At 36.0% G+C, this 21726-nt stretch overlaps 1 protein-coding gene across 7 annotated transcripts in view; it reads right to left on the bottom strand.

The window, feature by feature from the left end:
- Positions 1–21726, bottom strand: part of mapkap1 (MAPK associated protein 1) — a 105560-nt gene that overhangs the window by 21190 nt on the left and 62644 nt on the right. For all 7 annotated transcript variants that reach the window (XR_012406659.1, XR_012406661.1, XR_012406660.1 and 4 more), the window contains exons 7-8: positions 17849–17958; positions 481–588 (exon numbers count right to left, since the gene is read on the bottom strand). Coding sequence is in view for 1 of the 7 variants with exons in the window: in XM_003198574.7 (XP_003198622.1) it covers positions 481–588; positions 17849–17958 (218 nt within the window). In the remaining 6 variants the exon portion in view is untranslated. The remainder of the gene's footprint in view (positions 1–480; positions 589–17848; positions 17959–21726) is intronic.

The raw sequence follows: 21726 nt of genomic DNA, 5'->3' as shown, positions 1-21726 counted from the left end.
TATTTATACTTTTTATTAGTCAAACACTTTGGACAAAGCTTGAACAAAATTTAAAACCTCGTAAAACTGGATTAAGACTTTTTAATAGCTTTTAAGGGTCTTCATTTTCTCATAATTGATTTATCAACTTTTAATACTTTGAGACCCCGCGGACACCCTGATGATACGTAAATGGTACGTAAATACTGCTATGTATGTGCGCAGCCATAGCTCTGCGTTTCCCTGTGTGGAATGAGAATACAGATACTGTTACCTGTGGGTATGAAGATACATCCTCTCACGAAGGCGCAGAACATATATTCCCAATTCAGGTTGCTGTTTTTTTTTTGGTGTATTCAAGCACAACTATTTAGTCTAGACTGAACCAGACACACAATATGAGTAACAGCACGATCATTCTATGGTCTCCTGGGCTTTAGAGAAATCTGACCACCCTAACTTATAACTATAATGTGTGCCTTTAATGATGCTATAACTCACTGTTTTCTCGGACCAAGCAGAACTCCAGCGTTCCCTGGTTCTCCAGCGAACTGTCCAGATCCACCGCCACATTCGGCTCCATTTGCTTCTCCAGTCGGTACAAGGGGCCTAAAAACCAAAACACTGAACATAACTATTTGGAACACTGATAATAATAAGAAAGCTGCAAAACTGCATATAAGAATGATTTCTGAAGGATCACAAGGATCTTAAAGTTCTGCTTTGAATCACAGGGGGAAAATGATACTTCCAAGTTTGGTCCCACTTTATATTAAGTGGCCTTAACTAATATGTACTTACACAGAAATTAATAGTTTGTTACAATGTACTTATTGTGTAAATACATGTATTTACTGTGTACTTATGCTTGATTAAATACATGTATGTAACTACATCTGTAATTAACTTTTGTAATTACATTTGTAAATACACTGTTGACCATCCCTTACACCTTAACCCACCCTTAAACCTACCCATACCACTAAACCTGTCCATAACCCAACCTCTATCCTAACTCAAAAGCACCAAAAGCGTTCTCAAATACATTATAAACACAGTAAGTACATTGTATTTATTTTTTTGATGCAAGTACATAGTAGTTAAAGACACTTAATATAAAGTGGGACCCCAAGTTTAAACTAAGGGTGTGACAGGACATTTATTTATACATAACTATTGAAAGTATGATGTGCTGAATAGCATTGAACACTCATTACAACTTAATGATCATGGATACTATTAACAACAATGATATTATGCAGTGCGACTGGCACTGTGGAACCAGGTGGTCATGTTTTATGTAATTTAGCTGGGGACTATTTTCAGGTGATCTGTAATATCATAGCGCCTGCTGCAGTCATGATAAAGCAGCAAAGTTCCTTAATTATTACACCACAATGGAAAACTAAATCATATTAATAATAAATTCAATTCTAACATCCATCCACCCATCAATCTATGCATACATCTATCCATCCCTTCATCCAAATATTCATCTATCTATGCGTCTATCAATACATCCAACCATCTATCTATCTATCCATTGATCCATCCATCCATGCATCTATCTATCAACAAATGTATGCATCTATCTATTCATCCATCTCTCCATTCATCCATCTATGCATCCATCTATTTATGCATCTATATATACATCTATCTATGCATTTATCCATCATCTATTCATGCATCTATTCATCCATCCATCCATGCATCCATCCATACATTTATCTATCCATTTATGCATCTATCTATCGATTCATTCATCTATGCATCCATCTATTCATCCATCTATCTATAGATCTATCTATTACTCTATCTATGCATCTATGAATCAATACATCCATCCATTAATACATCCATCCATCAATACATCCATCCATCAATACATCCATCCATCCATCCATCCATCCATCCATCCATCCACACATTTATCTATCAATTTATGCACCTATATATCCATTCATTCATCTATGCATCCATCCATCCATCCATCCATCCCTCTATCTATAGATCTATATACTACTCTATCTATGCATCTATGAATCAATACATCCATCCATTAATACATCCATCCATCAATATATTCATCCATCAATACATCCATCTATCCTTCTATCTATGCATCTACCTACATCTATCCATCAATACATCCATCCATCCATCCATCCATTCATTCATCCATCCATCCATCCACACATTTATCTATCCATTTATGCATCTATCTATCCATTCATTCATCCAAGCATCCACCCATCCATCCCTCTATCTATGGATCTATCTTTTACTCTATGCATCTATCTAGATCTATGAATCAATACATCCATCCATCAATACATCCATCCATCCATCCCTCTATATATGCATCTACCTACATCTATCCATCAATACATCCATCCATCCATCCATGCATGCATCCATCCATCCATCCATGGATCTATTCATCCATCCATCTATCTATGCATCTATCCATCTGTCCATCCATCCACGCATCTATCTATCTATCATCTATGCATCCATCCATCCATCCATTCCTCTATCTATGGATCTATCTTTTACTCTATCTATGCATCTATCTAGATCTATGAATCAATACATCCATCCATCAGTACATCCATCCATCCATCCCTCTATATATGCATCTACCTACATCTACAATCAATACATCCATCCATAAATACATCCCTCCATCCATCCATGCATCTATCAATCCATCCATCTGTCCATGGATCTATTCATCCATCCATCTATGCATCTATCCATCTGTCCATCCATCCACGCATCTATCATCTATGCATCCATCCATCCCTCTATCTATGGATCTATCAATCCATCCATCTATATGCATATATCTACATCTATCCATCAATCTATCCATCCATCCATCCATCCATGCAAACAGTTATTAGATGTATATCTGTAAAGATATTTATAGTGAGTATTAATATATTGTTATTTAAATAAGGCATGTTGGAAGTTACTTAGCAGGGAACTATTATTAGGTGATGCACAATATCATTGCGCCTGCTGCAGTCATGGTACAGCAGCAGAATTCCTTAATTATGATGCCAGAATAAGAGCATAGTTCCTAGCCATATTAGGCTAGAAAATAGCAGATAAATAATAAATCTTATTAATAAAACACCCCTAATTTAAGCACAACCATTATTTAAACTGTAACATGTATTACTGTCTTTATTGGTTTTTTATTTTATTTATTTATTTTTTTATATAAATTCATCCTTGGTGGGTAGAAGAGACCCGCTTCAACATTTTACCCACCAACAGTACTGTTTCTTTCCTCTTTGTCCTAATATAAATCCTCATTTTTATGTTGACCTCGTGTGAACTTTAAACTATTGAACAGTATCATCCTACAGTCATAGAAAGCCCTTGAGACAGTGAGTCGCCGTCATAAATGAGTTCAGGATGACCAGCGCGATTCACAAACTATCAGTTAGAGATGACATGATGGCATTTGCAGCTTTATAACCTCACTTGATTAATACCACTCAGACCTAAAAATCAGATTTGACTGTTTTCCCTCCAACTCATCAAAACCATAATGAACTTTGCTTCATCTAAACAAACCTTTCTCTCTCAGGTTTTTGAAGACCAGTCAATAACTGCTGCCTATTAAAGCAAAAAAATGGCTTTATCAGATGCTGTTTATTTCTTGTCAGAGACAGCAAAAAAGCCCACAGGCACGATCGAGTCGTTGTTTGGCCAGAAAAGAAGGGAAAAACACAATACTGAGAGGCTGCCAATCTAAATAGGGCAAACACTCAGGGCGATATTTACCCTTTTGCAAATACCGTGGTTTTCTGAAATGTCACTAGAGCCTTTGAATGCCTGCGACCTCAACGGAGAAAGAAATATATTCAGCCTCCAGCACCGAAGGCAGGAATATCTGAACAAGCGAAGCCGACGAGAGAATCAATTCTGTACAACACTTCAGTTCTGAGTGCAAGAGTCGATCTGGTCGAGGATCTTGAAGAATGAGAGCATCTTGTTGATAAAAATGTGTATCTTTATCCACTCAGTGACACTCAGGAGCAGGAGACCGAGACTAATGAAGAACAACACCATTTGACCTTTTACGAGCTTTCCTGCGATCCTGTGCTCTTCTCAATGAGCCGAGAGGTCGACATTTGTCCATTCTATCAACTGTCAAGATCACTATAGACTGATCACTGGGGAGATTAACATCTTATTTTCATCTTAAATAAATATGTACCATCATATTTGGTATTGGTTTGTTCAAAAGCTTATGAGGAATAATATCATAGTTATGCATGATGTGGCAAACATCTCTAAAAACAAATTTAAAGTTCAAATGCAAGTTCAAAATATATGTACATATTATTTTATTACATAAAATAGAAACAAAATATATAATATATATTTATTCATTTTATAATTAAACAAATAATTAAAACCACTTATGTATAACCAATTTATTTGTAAATAGAAGTTATACTAAAGTTTAATAATGCTTTTTAAATCATTTCAATAATTTAAAATACAGTATAATAAAGCTTGTTTAAATTCTTATAACATGTTGAAGTAATTCATGCCAATGCACAAACTCAAAGAAAGCTTATTTAATGTGTATTTAATGTTAATTAATAAATGTTGGTAGTGAATACACCATTTTGATGATGGATGGATGGATGGATGGAATGTTGGACGGACGGACGGACGGACGGACGGACGGACGGACAGACAGACAGACAGACAGACAGACAGACAGACAGACAGATAGATAGATAGATAGATAGATAGATAGATAGATAGATAGATAGATAGATAGATAGATAGATAGATAGAGTTGTAGCACAAACGGTAGAAAGAATGAACAATTGAATGAAAAATAGAAGGAACCAACAATATATATATAGATAAAACAAGAGAATGGTAGAACGAACGATAGAAAGAATGAACAATAGATAGATAGAATGAAGGCTATGACAGAAAAAAAAAATTAATAGAACTAGCAAACAAACAATCAATCGATCGATACATAGCTAGATCTATAGAATGGCAGAACAAATAATAGAACGAACAACAGAAAGAACAAACTATAGAAAGAACAAACAACAGGAAGATGGATAGATTAATAGAATGAACGATAGAAGGAAAGAATAAACGATACATAGATAGCATGAAAGAACAAACAATAGAAAGAACAAACAGAACATAGATAGACAGAATTATAGAACAAGCGATAGAAAGAAAGAACGAACAATAGAATGATAGAAAGATAGAATGATAGAACGAATGAATGAACAATCAATAGATAGAACGAATGATGGATAGATGGATGACTGACAGACAGACAGACAGACATACATACATACATACATACATACATACAGATAGATAATAGAATGAACAAAAGAATGAACAACAGAAAGAACAAACGATAGAAGGAACAAACAATAGAATGATAGAACGAACGATAGTAAGAACGAACAACAGAACACAGATAGATAGAATTCGAATGATTTATGTATATGATTGATAGATGGAACGAACGATAGAACAAACGATAGAACGAACAATAGACAGATGGACGGACGGACGGACGGACAGACAGACAGACAGATAGAAAGAACAAACAACAGAATGATAGAACGAATGAATGAACAATCAATCGATTGATAGATAGAACAATCGATAGAACAATAGATAGATAGAATGACAGAATGGTAGAACTAAAAATAGAATGAACAACAGAAAGAACAAACGATAGAAACAACAGAATGATATTAAGATAGAATAATAGAACGAATGATTGAATGAAAACGAATGAATGAACAATCAACTAAACGATAGTTACAACAATGGATCGATTGAATGGTCGATAGATAGAACGAATGATAGAATAATATAGATAGATAGATAGATAGATAGATAGATAGATAGATAGATAGACAGACAGACAGACAGACAGACAGACAGACAGACAGACAGACAGTCAGACAGAACAATTGATGAAAAGATAGAAAAAACAATAAAATAATAGATTTTTTATATAGTTTTCAATTATTAAAGTGCTTCCTTGCAAAAAAAAAAAAGAATATCTTTAAATAAATAAATTTGTATATGATATATATTCCCATCAGGAAATTATTAAACTGTCAAGGGCATATATCAAGAAAAGCATTTCAGGCGAATTCAGATTTGAGGGATTTTATAATGAACCTTTAATAACCAAAGACCAGATGTACCACATAGAGCCACATATCCAATCATTTCTTGTGCATGTGTTATTAAAATATCAAGCCAAGCACAAACTAAAACAGCTGATACTAAAAACCCGCAAATACAGTAAGTGTTCAAAGCTTTGCCTTATATCTCGGTGCGTTCTCCCTAAGCACATAAAGCAAAGCAGTCACGCTGTTCTCATCTGCAGTTCACACACAGCAGCGACCCCGAACCGCAGACATCGCCGGCTCCCAAATGTCACCAACATTTACCCTGATAAGGCTCATAGGAGGCATTCAATCGCTCTTATCTCCCCCAGCAGACCCGGAGAGCTTTACAAACGCTGAGCCGCTCATAAAACTAGTCATATTTTACAGTGCGCTCCCTTCCTAGTGTCCACACGGCTGCTGTTACATACTCACTCGGCGAGACAAAACCCGCTTTACTATTATTAGATAAGTTGGATGCTCTGACTTTTGATAGCCTTTTTAATATTAGTCTACAATATTAGGGCTGTACGATATTGGAAAATATGATATTGTTGTTAAATATTGCGATAAATACATATAGTATATATATATATATACATATATGTATGTATATATATATTCTTGTTGAAGGACACTGAATAGACAGAATAAAAACAAATAATACTTAAAAAAACTATTCTTCTGAAAGAACTTCTTTCCTATGCACAGAATTCCAAAAACTAATATTAACTAAATAAATCTTAATAAACCCTGCCTGGGAGATCTGGCAGAACAAAAGTATTCTATATAATACTAAAAGATACAGCCCTGATATTATCATCTGCCTGCCACAAAACAAACACAAAGTTTGTATGTTTGTTTGTTTTTGTTTTTTTATGTTTGAAACTGACTTGCTGGGGCAGAATGTGGCTGTGTTGATGGTTTGGTGCTTGTGGAGGATTTAGCAGAACATAGCTGTGCTGATTGAGGGGATTGATGCTTGTGGGGGTTCACAGACAGTATCAGGAGAGAATGCTTTTAGTGCATGTGATAATACATTACATAGAAGGTTGCGCGGTGACACAGTGAGTAGCACTGTCGCCTCACAGCAAGAAGGTTGCTGGTTCGAGCCCCGACTGGGTTCTCCCCATGTTGGCGTGGGTTTCCTCCGGGTGCTCCGGTTTCCCCCACAGTCCAAACACATGCAATACAGGTGAATTGGGTAAGCTAAATTGTCCCTATTGTATGTGTGTGAAAGAGAGTGTATGGATGTTTCCCAGTGCTGGGTAGCAGCTGGAAGGGCAGCCACTGCGTAAATCATATGCTGGATAAATTGGTGGTTCATTCCACTGTGGCAACCCCAGATTGATAAAGGGACTTAGCCGAAAAGAAATGAATGATTATGCATAGATGATGTTAACAGATGTTTAATATCTCTGCCTCTGCTGATTTCACTTTTGCACACATTATACAGTATCAGTTTGTTTTATCTGCAGCACCACTGACTGTAAAATTCTTCCACAAAGAACATGAAGGTTTTGTTTTTTTTGACTGGTGGAGGACCAAGAAATGGCTCAGCAGCAGTCTCACTCTTTTTCTATTCGGGTGCCCAAATGTATTTGAGGAGTTTCAAGTTAATAAAAAGTGACGGGAAGCTATGCTAAGGTTAAATAGCCTATAGCATATATCTTGCTCTCTGCAAAAGACAGTAATGTAGACGTACCATATAACTCCCATAAGTGGATACTATTTGACACAACTGCAAAAGCATCATTTTAACCTTTATAAACGAACGTTAATGTTACTCTGTCAACAGTCTATTGTCTAAATTACCGCGCTAACAGAGCTATCGTTGCATAAAAAGAGAGCACCCGATTGCAAACTTTAAAAATGCAGCGTAATGGAAAATCCTGATCAAACTCCGCTACAAGTTTATAAACTGCATCTGGAAACCAATTAAGGTACAAAAATCTATTTAACAAAAATAGTGATGCAGTGAAGTATTTTTTTCGCTCAGCCGAGCCTTCTCTGTCTGTATCTGTGGAGAAGCTTGTGCCTGACACATTTTACCTCTGCCCCGCCCTCCGACTACTGACTGAGCGTCTCTCTCTCTCTCTCTCTCTCTCTCTCTCTCTCTCTCTCACTCACTCACTCACTCACTCACTCACTCACTCACTCACTCACTCACTCACTCACTCACTCACTCACTCACTCGGGCATGCACTGTGGTCTCATGAGGAAACGCTGCTTTTTGATATGTTTTTCTTGCTCCCGAATACAAATAATTTTTCAAGTATTTGTTCGAAATAAGTATTCGTAAAAAACACGCTATTCGTGCCTTTCCGAATACCGTATTCGGGTTCGGCTCCACCCTTAATACATACATAAATATATATATATGTATATGTATATATATATATACATACATACATACATACATACATACATATACATACATACATACATACATATATATATATATATATATATATATATATATATATATATATATATATATATATATATATATATATATATATATATATATATATACATAATGTAACTTGCTCCAAGTGATGTGACTTCTCCTCAAGAGAAATTCTGGAAGGTGAGGTGTTTCATTATTTTTTGCTCATATTATTTATTGCTCATTAAATCTGTGTAAAAACTTTAAGATACACTAATAGTAGTACTAGTTATAGTAATAGTCAACTCTGGTATTGTGATATTTCAATGTATTTCTCTGTCAAATTTAAAAACTGAAAATAAATAATAATTCAGTTTAGACATGCCATGTGGTGTCTGGTTTGAGGTTAGCACCTTGAGCTAAATCACAAAATAATGCAAACAAACTCTATTAGTGGTTTAAAAATACATTAAAACAACAATTATTATCAAAATCAAATGTTCCCAACACATTTAGGCAGTATTTAATCTGCATGATTTTACATTAACAATGAGCTCAGTGAAAATTCAGTTTACTGTAAATTATACTTTTGTTGTATATCATTATAATTCAAAAAAAAGATTTTGGAAAATACATGAAATGTAACCACAATTTTGGAATGAGCCACATATAATTTCATACATTTAATTTTAAAAAAGTTTTCTAATGTAATGCACTTATTATTAATAATAAATAAATGATGTAATATTAATCATAGCGAAAGAGAGGTTTCTGTTCAGTGCAAAAGGATTAAACTAATACACAATGTAGAAAGCAAGCATTGAAACAGTGAGAGTGGATTGGATAGGTCTCATGTCTCCAGCGGGTAAATAAACAATCAATACTCATCTAAATGCAGATGAGAGCGCAGTCCGGCAGCTAACGCTTCTCTTCTGGACCAACAACCCTTTCACATCCACTCAAGACGTCTTCAGGAGACACCCTCGAAAGACTCACAGAAAAACAATCACCTCCAGAGGCAGACCGGGCTGATGCCTCGATGCCCACCGGCCAATCAGTAGCTTTATTTCCAATTAAACTCCTCTGAGGCTCTTTCAGGCCGCTGTCAGGTCAGTCCCAGTTGGATAGTGTATAAGCAGGTTTCTCAGTTTTATTAAAGACCTTTTTAATACCACACAGAATGAAAGGTAAGACCCTTGGTATAGTATAATTTTTTTATTATTCCAAATTTAGACAACAGTAAATTGGCTGGAGTGTGTGTGTGTGTGTGTGTGTGTGTGTGTGTGTGTGTGTGTGTGTGTGTGTGTGTATGTGTGTGAGAGAGAATGAGTGTGTATGGGTGTTTCCCAGGTCTGGGTTGCAGCTGGAAGGGCATCCGCTGCATAAAACAAATGCTGGAATAGTTGGCAGTTCATTCCACTGTGGCGAATCGAAGACTAAATCGAAGCAAAATAAATGAATGAATGAATACCGAATCTCCCATCCCAGTACATGGATGGGAGACCACATGTAAAAACTAGGCTGCTGTTGAAAGTGGTACTACTGAGGCCAGCATGCGCTCAACCGGCGGTCTGTGTCTGTGTGTCCTAATGCCCCAGTACAGTGAAGGAGACACTGTATGGTCAGTGGTCAGTGGGCGCCATCTTTCGGAAGAGACGTTTAACCAAGGTCCTGACTCTCTGCTGTCATTAAAAATTCCATGGCGCTTTTCGTAAAGAGTAGGGATGTAACGCTGGTGTCCTGGCCAAATTCCCTATATCAGCACCCACCCACCCAACCAACCGACCGACCGAAACCCACAAACCAACCGACCAATGAACCATCCATCCATCCCTCTATCTATATTTTTTGGGTGCTGCCTGCTCAAACTTCTTATTTTAAATAATTAAACAACAATTATAATTTCGATCGAACAACTTAATTGTTTTATGTTCAATCCACTTCAATGAAAAAATGATGTCAGCAAAATTGTTGTAAACAATTTGTGTTTAATTGAATGTTCAGCTTAATTAGCTTGTTTAAATTCAGCCTAAATAAATTGTTTATAACCACTTTTTTTTTAATTCAGTAAATGCAAGGAATCACCGTTGAATAATGTTTTTCAGTGTTAACTTAACAGATCTGTGTTAACTGGCATTGCGATATTTATGCAAAATACACGAAACGACATATTGTACAGCCCTATTTCAGAAAATCTTCATTTGTTGAACAACAACCACAAACAAACTCTCTTTTTAAACACTGAAAGTCAGATGTTCATGATATATTTCAATCATGCCTATGAAGTCTTGAATCCATAAAGAGAAATGTTGTGTTTGTTTGCCCAAGAGGATTGAGTTGGCTATTCCACCAGTACTTTTAAAATGAAGTAACCCGTATCTCCAAGAGCTGAGCTTTCATTTTTCTCTCTCTCTCACTATCGTTGCCACTTCTAAAAAAAACAAATAAAAACTGGCAGGTTTCTGCAGAGAGAAATAGCAAAAGCAACCGAGTTTACAACCCAAAATAGCATCTGAAACTTTCTTACTTTAGACTATTTATGAATTTCAAAGTGCTAAAATGGTTTGAAGCGAAGAGCAAATGTCATTGTGATGAAACGATGGTGAAATGACTGCAGACGGTTCACTTGTACTAAAATAGCACGTCGTTTTCAGGTAAATTTTTTTTTTTATTGACTACCTACCAAGCTCTGAGCGGCTTAGCTCCCCAGTATTTGAGGGAGCTCCTGGTGTACTATAGCCCATCATGTCCACTACGCTCAATTAATTCTGGACAATTGATTATTCCCAGAATATCAAAATCAACTTTAGACGGTAGATCTTTCTCATATCCGGCACCTAAACTCTGGAATAGCCTTCCCAGCTCAGTTTGGGACACACTCTGTCAGTTTAAAACGAGATTACAAACACATTTCTATGCATTATCTATGCAAAACACAAATTCTGTTGAAATCCAAATCCTCTAAAGCAGGGCTCGAAATTAACCTTTTTTCTTGGTAGCACCGGCGCTTCTAATTTCAAAAATTTAGGCGCACCAGACAAAATTTAGTCGCACTCATCAGAAATTATGATTACTACACGTTTTCTATTAACAGATTTATTGCATTTTAAATGAACACTAATCGAAACTAACAAAAATGTCATTATCCGTCATCTTGTTAATTAACTGTCTTTTCATGAGCTGCAATAGTTTAATCTTAGTGAATGCATGCTCTTTAGCGATTTTCGACGCGGTTTCAGTCGCACGACTGACAGCATCTTGATGATTAAATAACGTTAAAACATCACGTGCTTAATGAGTAGATTCAGTGCCAAACGCTGTTACCTGAAAACTCCGTCCCACCAGCTTTACGGTGAATGCTTTAGTCATTTTCATAGCGGACTTTAAACACTGGAAGTCTTTTATCCACTCTTTGAAAAGTGTAAATGCTGGATTGACATTCATTATGTGATCACTAATCAGATCTGCCATAATGTGTAACTTTAAATAGTTTCTAAAATTAAATCTGTCAGTGTTGTTTTCGTTCTCTCATATCCAGACCTTTACATTTTCGTGGCTGTAGCTCCGCCATCTGAACTGAGTGATTAACAGCTGATATTAACCAATCCATTCGCGTTCTCTTCTAGCGCAGTGGGCCAATAAGAAGAGCGCAAAGGTGGGGCAAGCATTGCGGGCTTTGTTTACTGCAGCAAGTTGACATGTTGACTGTTTTAAACCATTCCCGAGCGCTGTGTTTGGTGTTTTTAGGTGCAAAGATGCTTAATGCGTGAATGCCTTCTAAATCCGTGCATGTGGTGAACATTTTGCTGTGAAAACAACAATTTTATGCACTCGCACAAATGCTCCCAAATATATTATGAAGTCGCATAGATAAAAATTTTGGGTGCATATGCAATTTTGAGCCCTATAAAGGATTGTTAGTCTGCATTATTTAAGGCAACACTTCCCTAAAGACACTATCATTTGAATGGCATCTGTGCTTATGTTAGTCTTTTTTATTATTCCTGAGGTTTCCATAATCCTGAACCAGTTCGTATCCTAAGCAGATGCTGTGGTGGTCATGGAGAAGTGGAGAGCATAAGAGCATAAGACCCCAGTGACATATGAGTCCTCGCATTGATCCTGAAGGGCCAGCCTGTACACCAGCCGGTGACCTCTCCCACCTGCAGCTTCTCCACAATGGACGTTCAGCCTTCTCCAGCGCCTAGACTGCAGCTCTGCACAAGATGTTTGGCCATAGGAGACATGGTTGTGCCCAACTGAGCCTGGTTTTTTAATTCTTCATTTTCATCAATTGGTGAACATTTTTTCCAGATTTTGCTCGATTTTGGTAAAAATCATAATCACGATTATTTTTTGGTCATAATTGTAATCACGATTATTCAAAATGGTTATCAGCTGAAGTCACAATTATTAGCGCTCCTGAGAATTAAAAAAACTAAATATTTCCCAAATGGTGTTTAACAGAGCAAGGAATTTTAACAGTATTTCCTCTAATATTTTTTTCATCTGGAGAAAAGCTTATTTGTTTTATTTCGGCCAGAATAAAAGCAGGTTTAAATATTTTGAAACCCATTTTAAAGTCTATAATATTAGCCCCCTTAAGCAATATATTTTTTGATTGCCTGCAGAAGAAACTACTGTTATACAATTAACTGCCTAATTACCCTAATTAGGCCTTTGAATCACACTTTGAATATGAATGCATGCATTTTGAAAAATATCTAGTCAAATATTGTGTGTCGTCATCATAGCAAATTTCAAATAAATCAGTTATTAGAAATGAGTTATTAAAACTATTATGTTCAGAAATCTTCTTTCCATTAAACAGAAATTGGGGAGGAAAAGAGTTAATATTCGAAAAGAGCTAATATTCAGGAGGGTTAATAATTCTGACTTCAACTGCACATATTATTTTCCACCCTGCAAAGGAAAGAGAAATAAATACAACAGAATAAAAATATGAAACAAACTGTGCTTTAAGCATCTTCACTGTAAGAAAAACTCTTTAGCTACAAAAGTCAAGAGCAGTGAGGGATGTTCTCATTTTGTTTGATTAATGATAAAAACAGGCGGCAACAGAAATTGAGCACTGTTACTTTAATGGTTTCTTTTTCTTGTGTCTTTTGATTCTCAAATCGTTTCTTTATTACACAAATGAAGGTTAATATGAATAATCACTAAACACCGCGTTTTGACACTTATTTGACCATTAAAGCGCTCACGTTAATATTAGATGTGTGCGCTCTGCTTGTCTCAGTGCGCAAATGAAAGCGAATGCTGACCGCATGCTTCTGACTATGTGCGTGCGCCGCACACACACACAGAACCATCTCGATTAATGGTTTTTCAAAATCATTAGAAGCCGAAATCGAAATCGGATTTTCGATTAATTGCACAGCCCTACTCGCCACTGTCGCCAATGGCTTTCATGGTTCAGCACTTGTAGAGCTCCGCAACGAAGGATTTGCTCTTCAGTGTTTGGACTCTCAGTATTGAATATTAAACCACACTGAACTGAGCTAAACTGAACTGAACTTAAACACTGAAAACTGAACTACACTGTTTAATTTACTATAGTCTTCTATGTCAAGCTGCTTTGACACAATTTACATTGTAAAAGTGCTATTGAAATAAAGGTGAATTTAATTGTTAGGAAAGGAACTGAAATACTCTGATAACAAATGAAGAGATTGTGACACAGTTGCTCAGTGGTAAGCATTGTTGCTTCACAGCAAGAAGGTCGCTCGTTCGAGGCCTGGTTGGAGTTTTTGCATGTTCTCTGCCGTGGGTGTCTTTCGGGTGCTCCGGTTTCCCCCACAGTCCAAACACATGTGCTATAGGTAAATTGGATCAACAAAATTGGCTGTAGAGTATGAGTGTGAGAGTGTGTGTGTTTCCCAGTACTAGGTTGCAACTGGAAGGGCATCCGCTGCATCAAACATATGAACAGCAAACGGTCAGCACTAAAGGCTTTGACCTCAGTATGCGTGCAGCTAAACTCAAGAGTCTCTTTACACACAATCATTTTTACTAGCCAATCAGGCCCTGGAAGCGACACAGTGGAAACGCGGCTACTGTGTTTTATCCATTTTCTCTCTAATGCACTCTGGTTGTCGCACCATTGCTCTCCATTGCTTATGTGCAGTTGTGTGTCTAGTCTCGATCTACTCTTATCTGACCGCTGCCCTGTCAAACGGACGATCCGTTACCTGTGACTTTCTGTATTAAAGACTCTGCCTTATCAGATTCTGCCCATTCACAGATGACAAATTAGGACGGCACACTGGCAAAGATATCAGTCCAATCACAGCAGACGGCTTCACTTACTCTCCAAGATGAAAACACACACACATAACAAATACTAACACATACATGAATACGAACACACACACACAAATACTAACACAAACAAACACTAACATAAACAAGCACACAAAAAAATAGGCCATGTAACATCTTCCAACAATATACATATGATTAAAGGAAGACTAATATAGAACTAAATAACTTACTACTAATTAATGTTAAATAAAAATGACATCTTAAATCATAAATGCTAATTCAATAACCTTGCAATTAATGATAAATAAAATTATAACCCTCATATAGCACTGCTGGACAACAAAAACAAATAATTCAACATAAGGGTTATAAGAAAATAATTTAAATATATATAACAAAATAAGATTGCTTATATAAAGCGTTACTGTTGAAGTACTAAAATGACAATCGTTCTGTCTGGCTCTCGAATCGAATTGGCTGATAGCTGTGCGATATTCTGCAATAACAGCACTTGTGTAGCCTCCTCACTCTTGTGTATTACTCCGCCCACGTAGAGTGACAACAGATCAATAAGCTCACTACAGCTTAGCAAATATCGCAGCTGATGGACAGCATAATGTACTTTTGAAGCTTTATTAGTCGAGAATGTAGTTGTTTAGATTGCAACTATGCTGTTTATTTATAAGGATAGTGCCTATTTTAAGTATTTATAATTTTAGAGAGGCCTTCAGCCTGTCATACTGAGCAAGATGGCGACAGAGACAGCATAATAAGCCCTTAGAGGAGAAAAACTCAGCGTAATTTTAAATTACAGCTGATCAAATCATTATAAAACAGGTAAATGACACTTAGTCAATTTCTCTCTTTTGTATGTTGTAGTGCTGTATTTATACCATAGTAATCTGGTAGTGTTTACTTTGCTTTGTTTTTTTCTGAGTTAATTATTGTGATCTCCCGATTGTAAAAGAGAAGTTCTGAGAAATATCTGTAGACTAATGGAATTTCATGCTGTTCAACAGCCTTATAATCTTAAAATATGATCAAGATCACCTGTTTTGTCATCACTTTACGCTAGAGAATCATTTAAATATTAGCTCTAAAGTGACTATTGTGAAGTAGCAACAGTTTCTGTTGTTCTGAAGTCAGCTGCAGATGTGAATGGGGGAAGAAAGTAGTTCCTTATAAAAAAAAAAAAAAATACATTCCCTGTGTTTGATTTTAATTTTTATACACATGATTGTGCCGTCAAGCTATTGTATATACGCAATTTCACACTCGTAGCACTGCGATATGGCTGTATATCGTCACTGGTGGGACACCAAGACACACATCCCACCAGGGTTAAAATACAGCCAAATCGCAGTGCTACGTGTGTGATATTGCTTATATGAAGATTAAAGTTCAAAACAAAACAAACAAACAAAAAAAAATCAATAAAGTAATAATTCCACAAAAAGATTATAAGAAAAAGAGACTGAATGATTAACAAAATAAGATTATATAAAAGCAAATATTATTATTATTATATTAAATAATATTATTAATCTGCAACAATTTAAATAAATAACAAAATAAAATTATTCAGATAAAAAAAATTATTATTGTTGAAGTACTAAAAATAAATATTAATGTAAACCAAATAGAAATATTATACTGCTACTACTACTACAACTAATAATAATTATTATTAGGCTGGCTTGTGTAGCAAGCCAGACTACTGTTATCCTATTAAACTTAATATTATTATTCTTCTTCTGAGACTAAAATTTAAACTCTATCTCCTCCTAGGCCTTTCAAGCTATGACCATCAAACTCAGGTCAGACCTCCGAACTATTCTGACTCGAGTTGCTATATCTTTTCCGACTGATCCGACTTTCGGTTTTCCGAAAAACGTCCCGGGACCGTCGGAAAAATCCCATAGACGTAACATTGGATCAAACTTTGTGACCTCATAACCATCTATCTATCTATCTATCTATCTATCTATCTATCTATCTATCTATCCATCTATCCATCTATCATCTATCATCTATCTATCTATCTATCTATCTATCTATCTATCCATCTATCTATCTATCTATCTATCTATCTATCTATCTATCTATCTATCATCTATCTATCTATCTATCTATCTATCTATCTATCTATCTATCTATCTATCTATCTATCTATCTATCATCTATCTATCTATCTATCTATCTATCTATCTATCTATCTATCTATCTATCTATCTATCTATCATCTATCATCTATCTATCTATCTATCTATCTATCTATCTATCCATCTATCTATCTATCTATCTATCTATCTATCTATCATCTATCTATCTATCTATCTATCTATCTATCTATCTATCTATCTATCTATCTATCTATCTATCTATCTATCTATCTATCATCTATCTATCTATCTATCTATCTATCTATCTATCTATCTATCTATCTATCTATCTATCTATCTATCTATCTTTTCATACTTTTTAAAACTTTGTTTAAACTTGTTTTAACTAAATAAACTATTACCATCAGGCTTTCACAAGCCAGCCTCAAAGTTTGTTCTCAAACTTTAAGAATCTAGTTATTATTATTATTATTATTATTATTACTATTATAATATTTATAATTATTATTTAATACATTAATAAAAATAGTATTATAAATATCATTATCCAGCAAAAATTTGAACAAAATAAAATTGTTCTTTTAAAAATGTTAAATTACAGGTAAAGTACTAAAATTACTAAAACTAAAGATAAATGTAAACTAAATATAATAATAATAATAATAATAATAATAATAATAATAACAATAATAATAATGTATTAATATTGTTAAATAATAAATTAACAACTTGCTAATAAATAAATAATACTATTTAGGAAGATCAACAAACAATATCCGCATTAAAGAAATAATAATACAGCAAATATGCATGCTACTTGAGGAATATCATTTTATATTCAATACAAAACCCTTTATTTGAGAGTAAAGTCTGACCTGATCCTTTCTGGGAGCCCTTCCTCTTCTTGAGGGCTTTCTGCAGGATATCCTTCATGGTCACTTTCAGACTGTCCACCGGGATCAAGGAGAAACCATGAGCTGCGTTTCTGTGGGTGAGGAAGGAAATGATTGAGTTAAAGATCCAACACCTCCTGTTCAACAGAGAATTAACACCAAGACTGAGCTGAGCATCATCTGCAATCGTATTCATTCAAACTTTATTACAGACTCCTAGTACAATAAAAAAAAATCCACAGGGTCTAAACTTATTTCAGAAGACTGATTCAGACTGATTCAGCTTCAGTTTAATGAATTGTCTCAATCAGTTTGAATCAGTCGTCTGAATCCTCCATTTACTGATTCCTCAGAATAAATCTTTCAGGCATTTCAACGATGGATTCGGAAGACAGAGTCAATCAACTGATGCAAACGGATTCCGATAATTTAGCAAAAATATGATTCAGACAATTTATTAAACAGACAACTGATGCAAACAGATTTAGATGATTCAGTAAATTGATAATTCAGTGGAACAGCTTCGGTTTAATTCAGTAAACAGATGATTTAGAGGATTCATTAAACAGGTGATTCAGACGACTGATTCAAACAGATTCAGATAATTCAGCAAACTGACGATTCAGTGGAGCTGATTTAAACTGCGTTAGTTTAATTCAGCAAACAGGGGATTCAGAGGATTCAGCAAACTGATGACGTGGTTGATCAGATTTAAACTGATTCAGATGATTCATTAAACAGGTGATTCAGATGAATGATTCAAACAGATTCAGATGATTCAACAAACTCATGATTCAGTGGAGCTGATTTAAACTGCTTTAGTTTAATTCAGCAAACAGATGATTCAGAAGATTCGTTAAACGGGTAGTTAAAATGACTGATTCAAACAGATTCAGATAATTCAGCAAACTGATGATTCAGTGGAGCTGATTAATACTGCTTCAGTTTAATTCAGTAAACAGATGTTTCATATGATTCACTAAACAGGTGATTCAGACGACTGATTCAAACACAATCAGATGATTCAGCAAACTGACGATTCAGTGGAGCTGATTTAAACTGCTTAAGTTTAATTCAGCAAAAAGGTGATTCAGATGATTCAGCAAACAGATGACTTAGTTGATCAGATTTAAACTGATTAAGAGAATTCATTAAACAGGTGATTCAGGAGACTGATTCAAACAGACTCAGATGATTCAGCAAACCGATGATTTCGTGGAGCTGATTTAAACTGCTTCAGTTTAATTCAGTAAACAGATGATTCAGATGATTCACTAAACAGGTGATGCAGACGACTGATTCAAACAGATTCAAATGATTCAGCAATTGATGATTCAGTAGAGCTGATTAAAACTGCTTCAGTTTAATTCAGCAAACAGACAATTCAGTTGATTCATTAAACATTATTTAGATCACTGACTCAAATAGATTCAGATGATTCAGCAAACTGATGATTCAGTGAAGCTGATTAAAACTGCTTCAGTTGAATTTAGCAAACAGACGATTCAGATGAGTCATTAAACAGATGATTCAGATGACTGATACAAACAAATTCATATGATTCAGCAAACTGATCATTCAGTGGAGCCGATTAAAACTGCTTCAGTTTAATTCAGTAAACAGATGTTTCAGATGATTCACTAAACAGAAGATTCAGACGACCGATTCAAACACATTTAGATGATTCAGCAAACTGACGATTCAGTGGAGCTGATTTAAACTGCTTTAGTTTAATTCAGCAAAAATGTGATTCAGATGATTCAGCAAACAGATGACTTAGTTGATCAGATTTAAACTGATTCAGAGAATTCATTAAACAGGTGATTCAGATGACTGATTCAAACAGACTCAGATGATTCAGCAAACCGATGATTTAGTGGAGCTTATTTAAACTGCTTCAGTTCAATTCAGTAAACAGATGATTCACTAAACAGGTGATGCAGACGACAGATTCAAACAGATTCAAATGATTCAGCAACTGATGATTCAGTAAAGCTGATTAAAACTGCTTCAGTTTAATTCAGCAAACAAACAATTCAGTTGATTCATTAAACAGATGATTCAGATCACTGATTCAAATAGATTCAGATGATTCAGCAAACTGATGATTCAGTGGAGCTGATTAAAACTGCTTCAGTTGAATTTAGCAAACAGACGATTCAGATGAGTCATTAAACAGATGATTCAGATGACTGATACAAACAAATTCATATGATTCAGCAAACTAATGATTCAGTAGAGCTGATTTAAACTGCTTCAGTTTAATTTAGCAAACAGATGATTCATTAAATGGGTGATTCAGATGACCGATTCAGATTATTCAGTAAACAGATAATTCAGATAATTGATTCATACAGACTGAGATGATTCAGTAAACAAAACAGCACCACTTAAGCATGCGCATTTGTGAAGATCCACAGATAAATAACAGTACAGCAGTTTTGATAGATGCAGTCATGTCAGAAGAAAAAGCTTCTGTATTGTGGTCAGAAGTGGATTCAAACAGAGCACATACACAGGGCCGAGGGCCAGTCCAAGAGTCAAACTTTGAGCACATGGACGCATCACAGCGATAGACTGCATCAACACAACAACAACAACCTGAGGCCAGAACGCAGAGAGCGCACGCTTTCTGGACAGAGGACTCGCTTGTCCACTTCCATTTAGCAGTGCTGACCCGTGAGCCTCGGGCCAGGGCTCCTGACAGGCTTCACGTCGGGCCGGGATCTGCAGAAGAGGTCGCCGGCCCCGATGGCCCACTGAGGGCCGAACGCTGGCTCAGTTCTCGCCCAGCGGCCCGCGGTGCCACATATCAGCGGCCCTCGGGTGAGGAGAGAGTACAGCTGACCCAGAGACAGATGAACACTGGCCGTCGGCTCCCAGATGATGAGGAGAAAACAAACAAATACAGACAAAAGACAATCAAAAGTGCAAAGCAGCTGGGCCACGGATAAAACTTTTGCAAAAATAAATAAATAAACAAATTAGATAAAGCTGTGGGGCTGCCGTTCAGAAGTTTCCAGTCGGTATGATTTTGAAATGACTTTCGAGAGAAGCTCAGAAAATATGCAGTAAAAACAGTGGCTGTTTCTCAATATGCATTCTTTTCTGTACTTTTGTTCTTGTGTCCTCGTAAAACGTCATCAACCGTCGCCAAAGTACTGTTCCAATTCAAAGTTCACATCTTTCCAAGTACACATGAAATTCCCGGATGTGTACTTGCTCTGCCCCTTTGGCCAAGGATGCATCGAGAGGTGACTTGTGCGAACTTGCGAAGCTCAGGTATCCCAGAATGCATTGCAGCGTGACCAGCAAGCGCTAATGGCGGAGGAGGAAACCTGCACGGCTTTAAAAAAGCTCCTTTACTGTGTCACAAAATAAAGTTTTAAGAGTTTTTCAGGCGAGAATGTAGTTGTTTTAAACTCGAATCGGCAGTTTATTCACAAAGATAGCGCTTCTTTAACGATGTGGCTCAGCTTTTGCGGACTCCGACTCCCAGCCTGCCAGCGGGAGCTCCGTCATCAGCTCCCCCGCCAGAGCAGCTTTACTTCGGCCAGGGCACCCCGGACGTACCGCTGGATCTCATCTCTTCATTGTAGTTAAAACAGGATATTTAATACATCTTGTGAATATCTAAAGGACAGTTTTTAGTCTTATAAATCTATTATTTGTTCTCAGGTGTATTATTTTGGCATTGTTATTTTGTTACCTTTTATAATTGTCTTAAATTATGTTACCGTGTTGTACGCTGTTTGTCCTTGATTACCAAATAGCTTGACGTAATCGTGTATGTCTTTATTTCCTATTGTGGGTAAAATTACCATTGTATTTTGATAAATCTGATAATCAAAGACACGTGT

This window comes from Danio rerio, chromosome 5, assembly GCF_049306965.1.
Source record: "Danio rerio strain Tuebingen ecotype United States chromosome 5, GRCz12tu, whole genome shotgun sequence".
NCBI lineage: Eukaryota > Metazoa > Chordata > Actinopteri > Cypriniformes > Danionidae > Danio > Danio rerio.
Note: the sequence above shows the minus strand (reverse complement) of the source record. Positions and strands in the feature narration are given on the sequence as shown.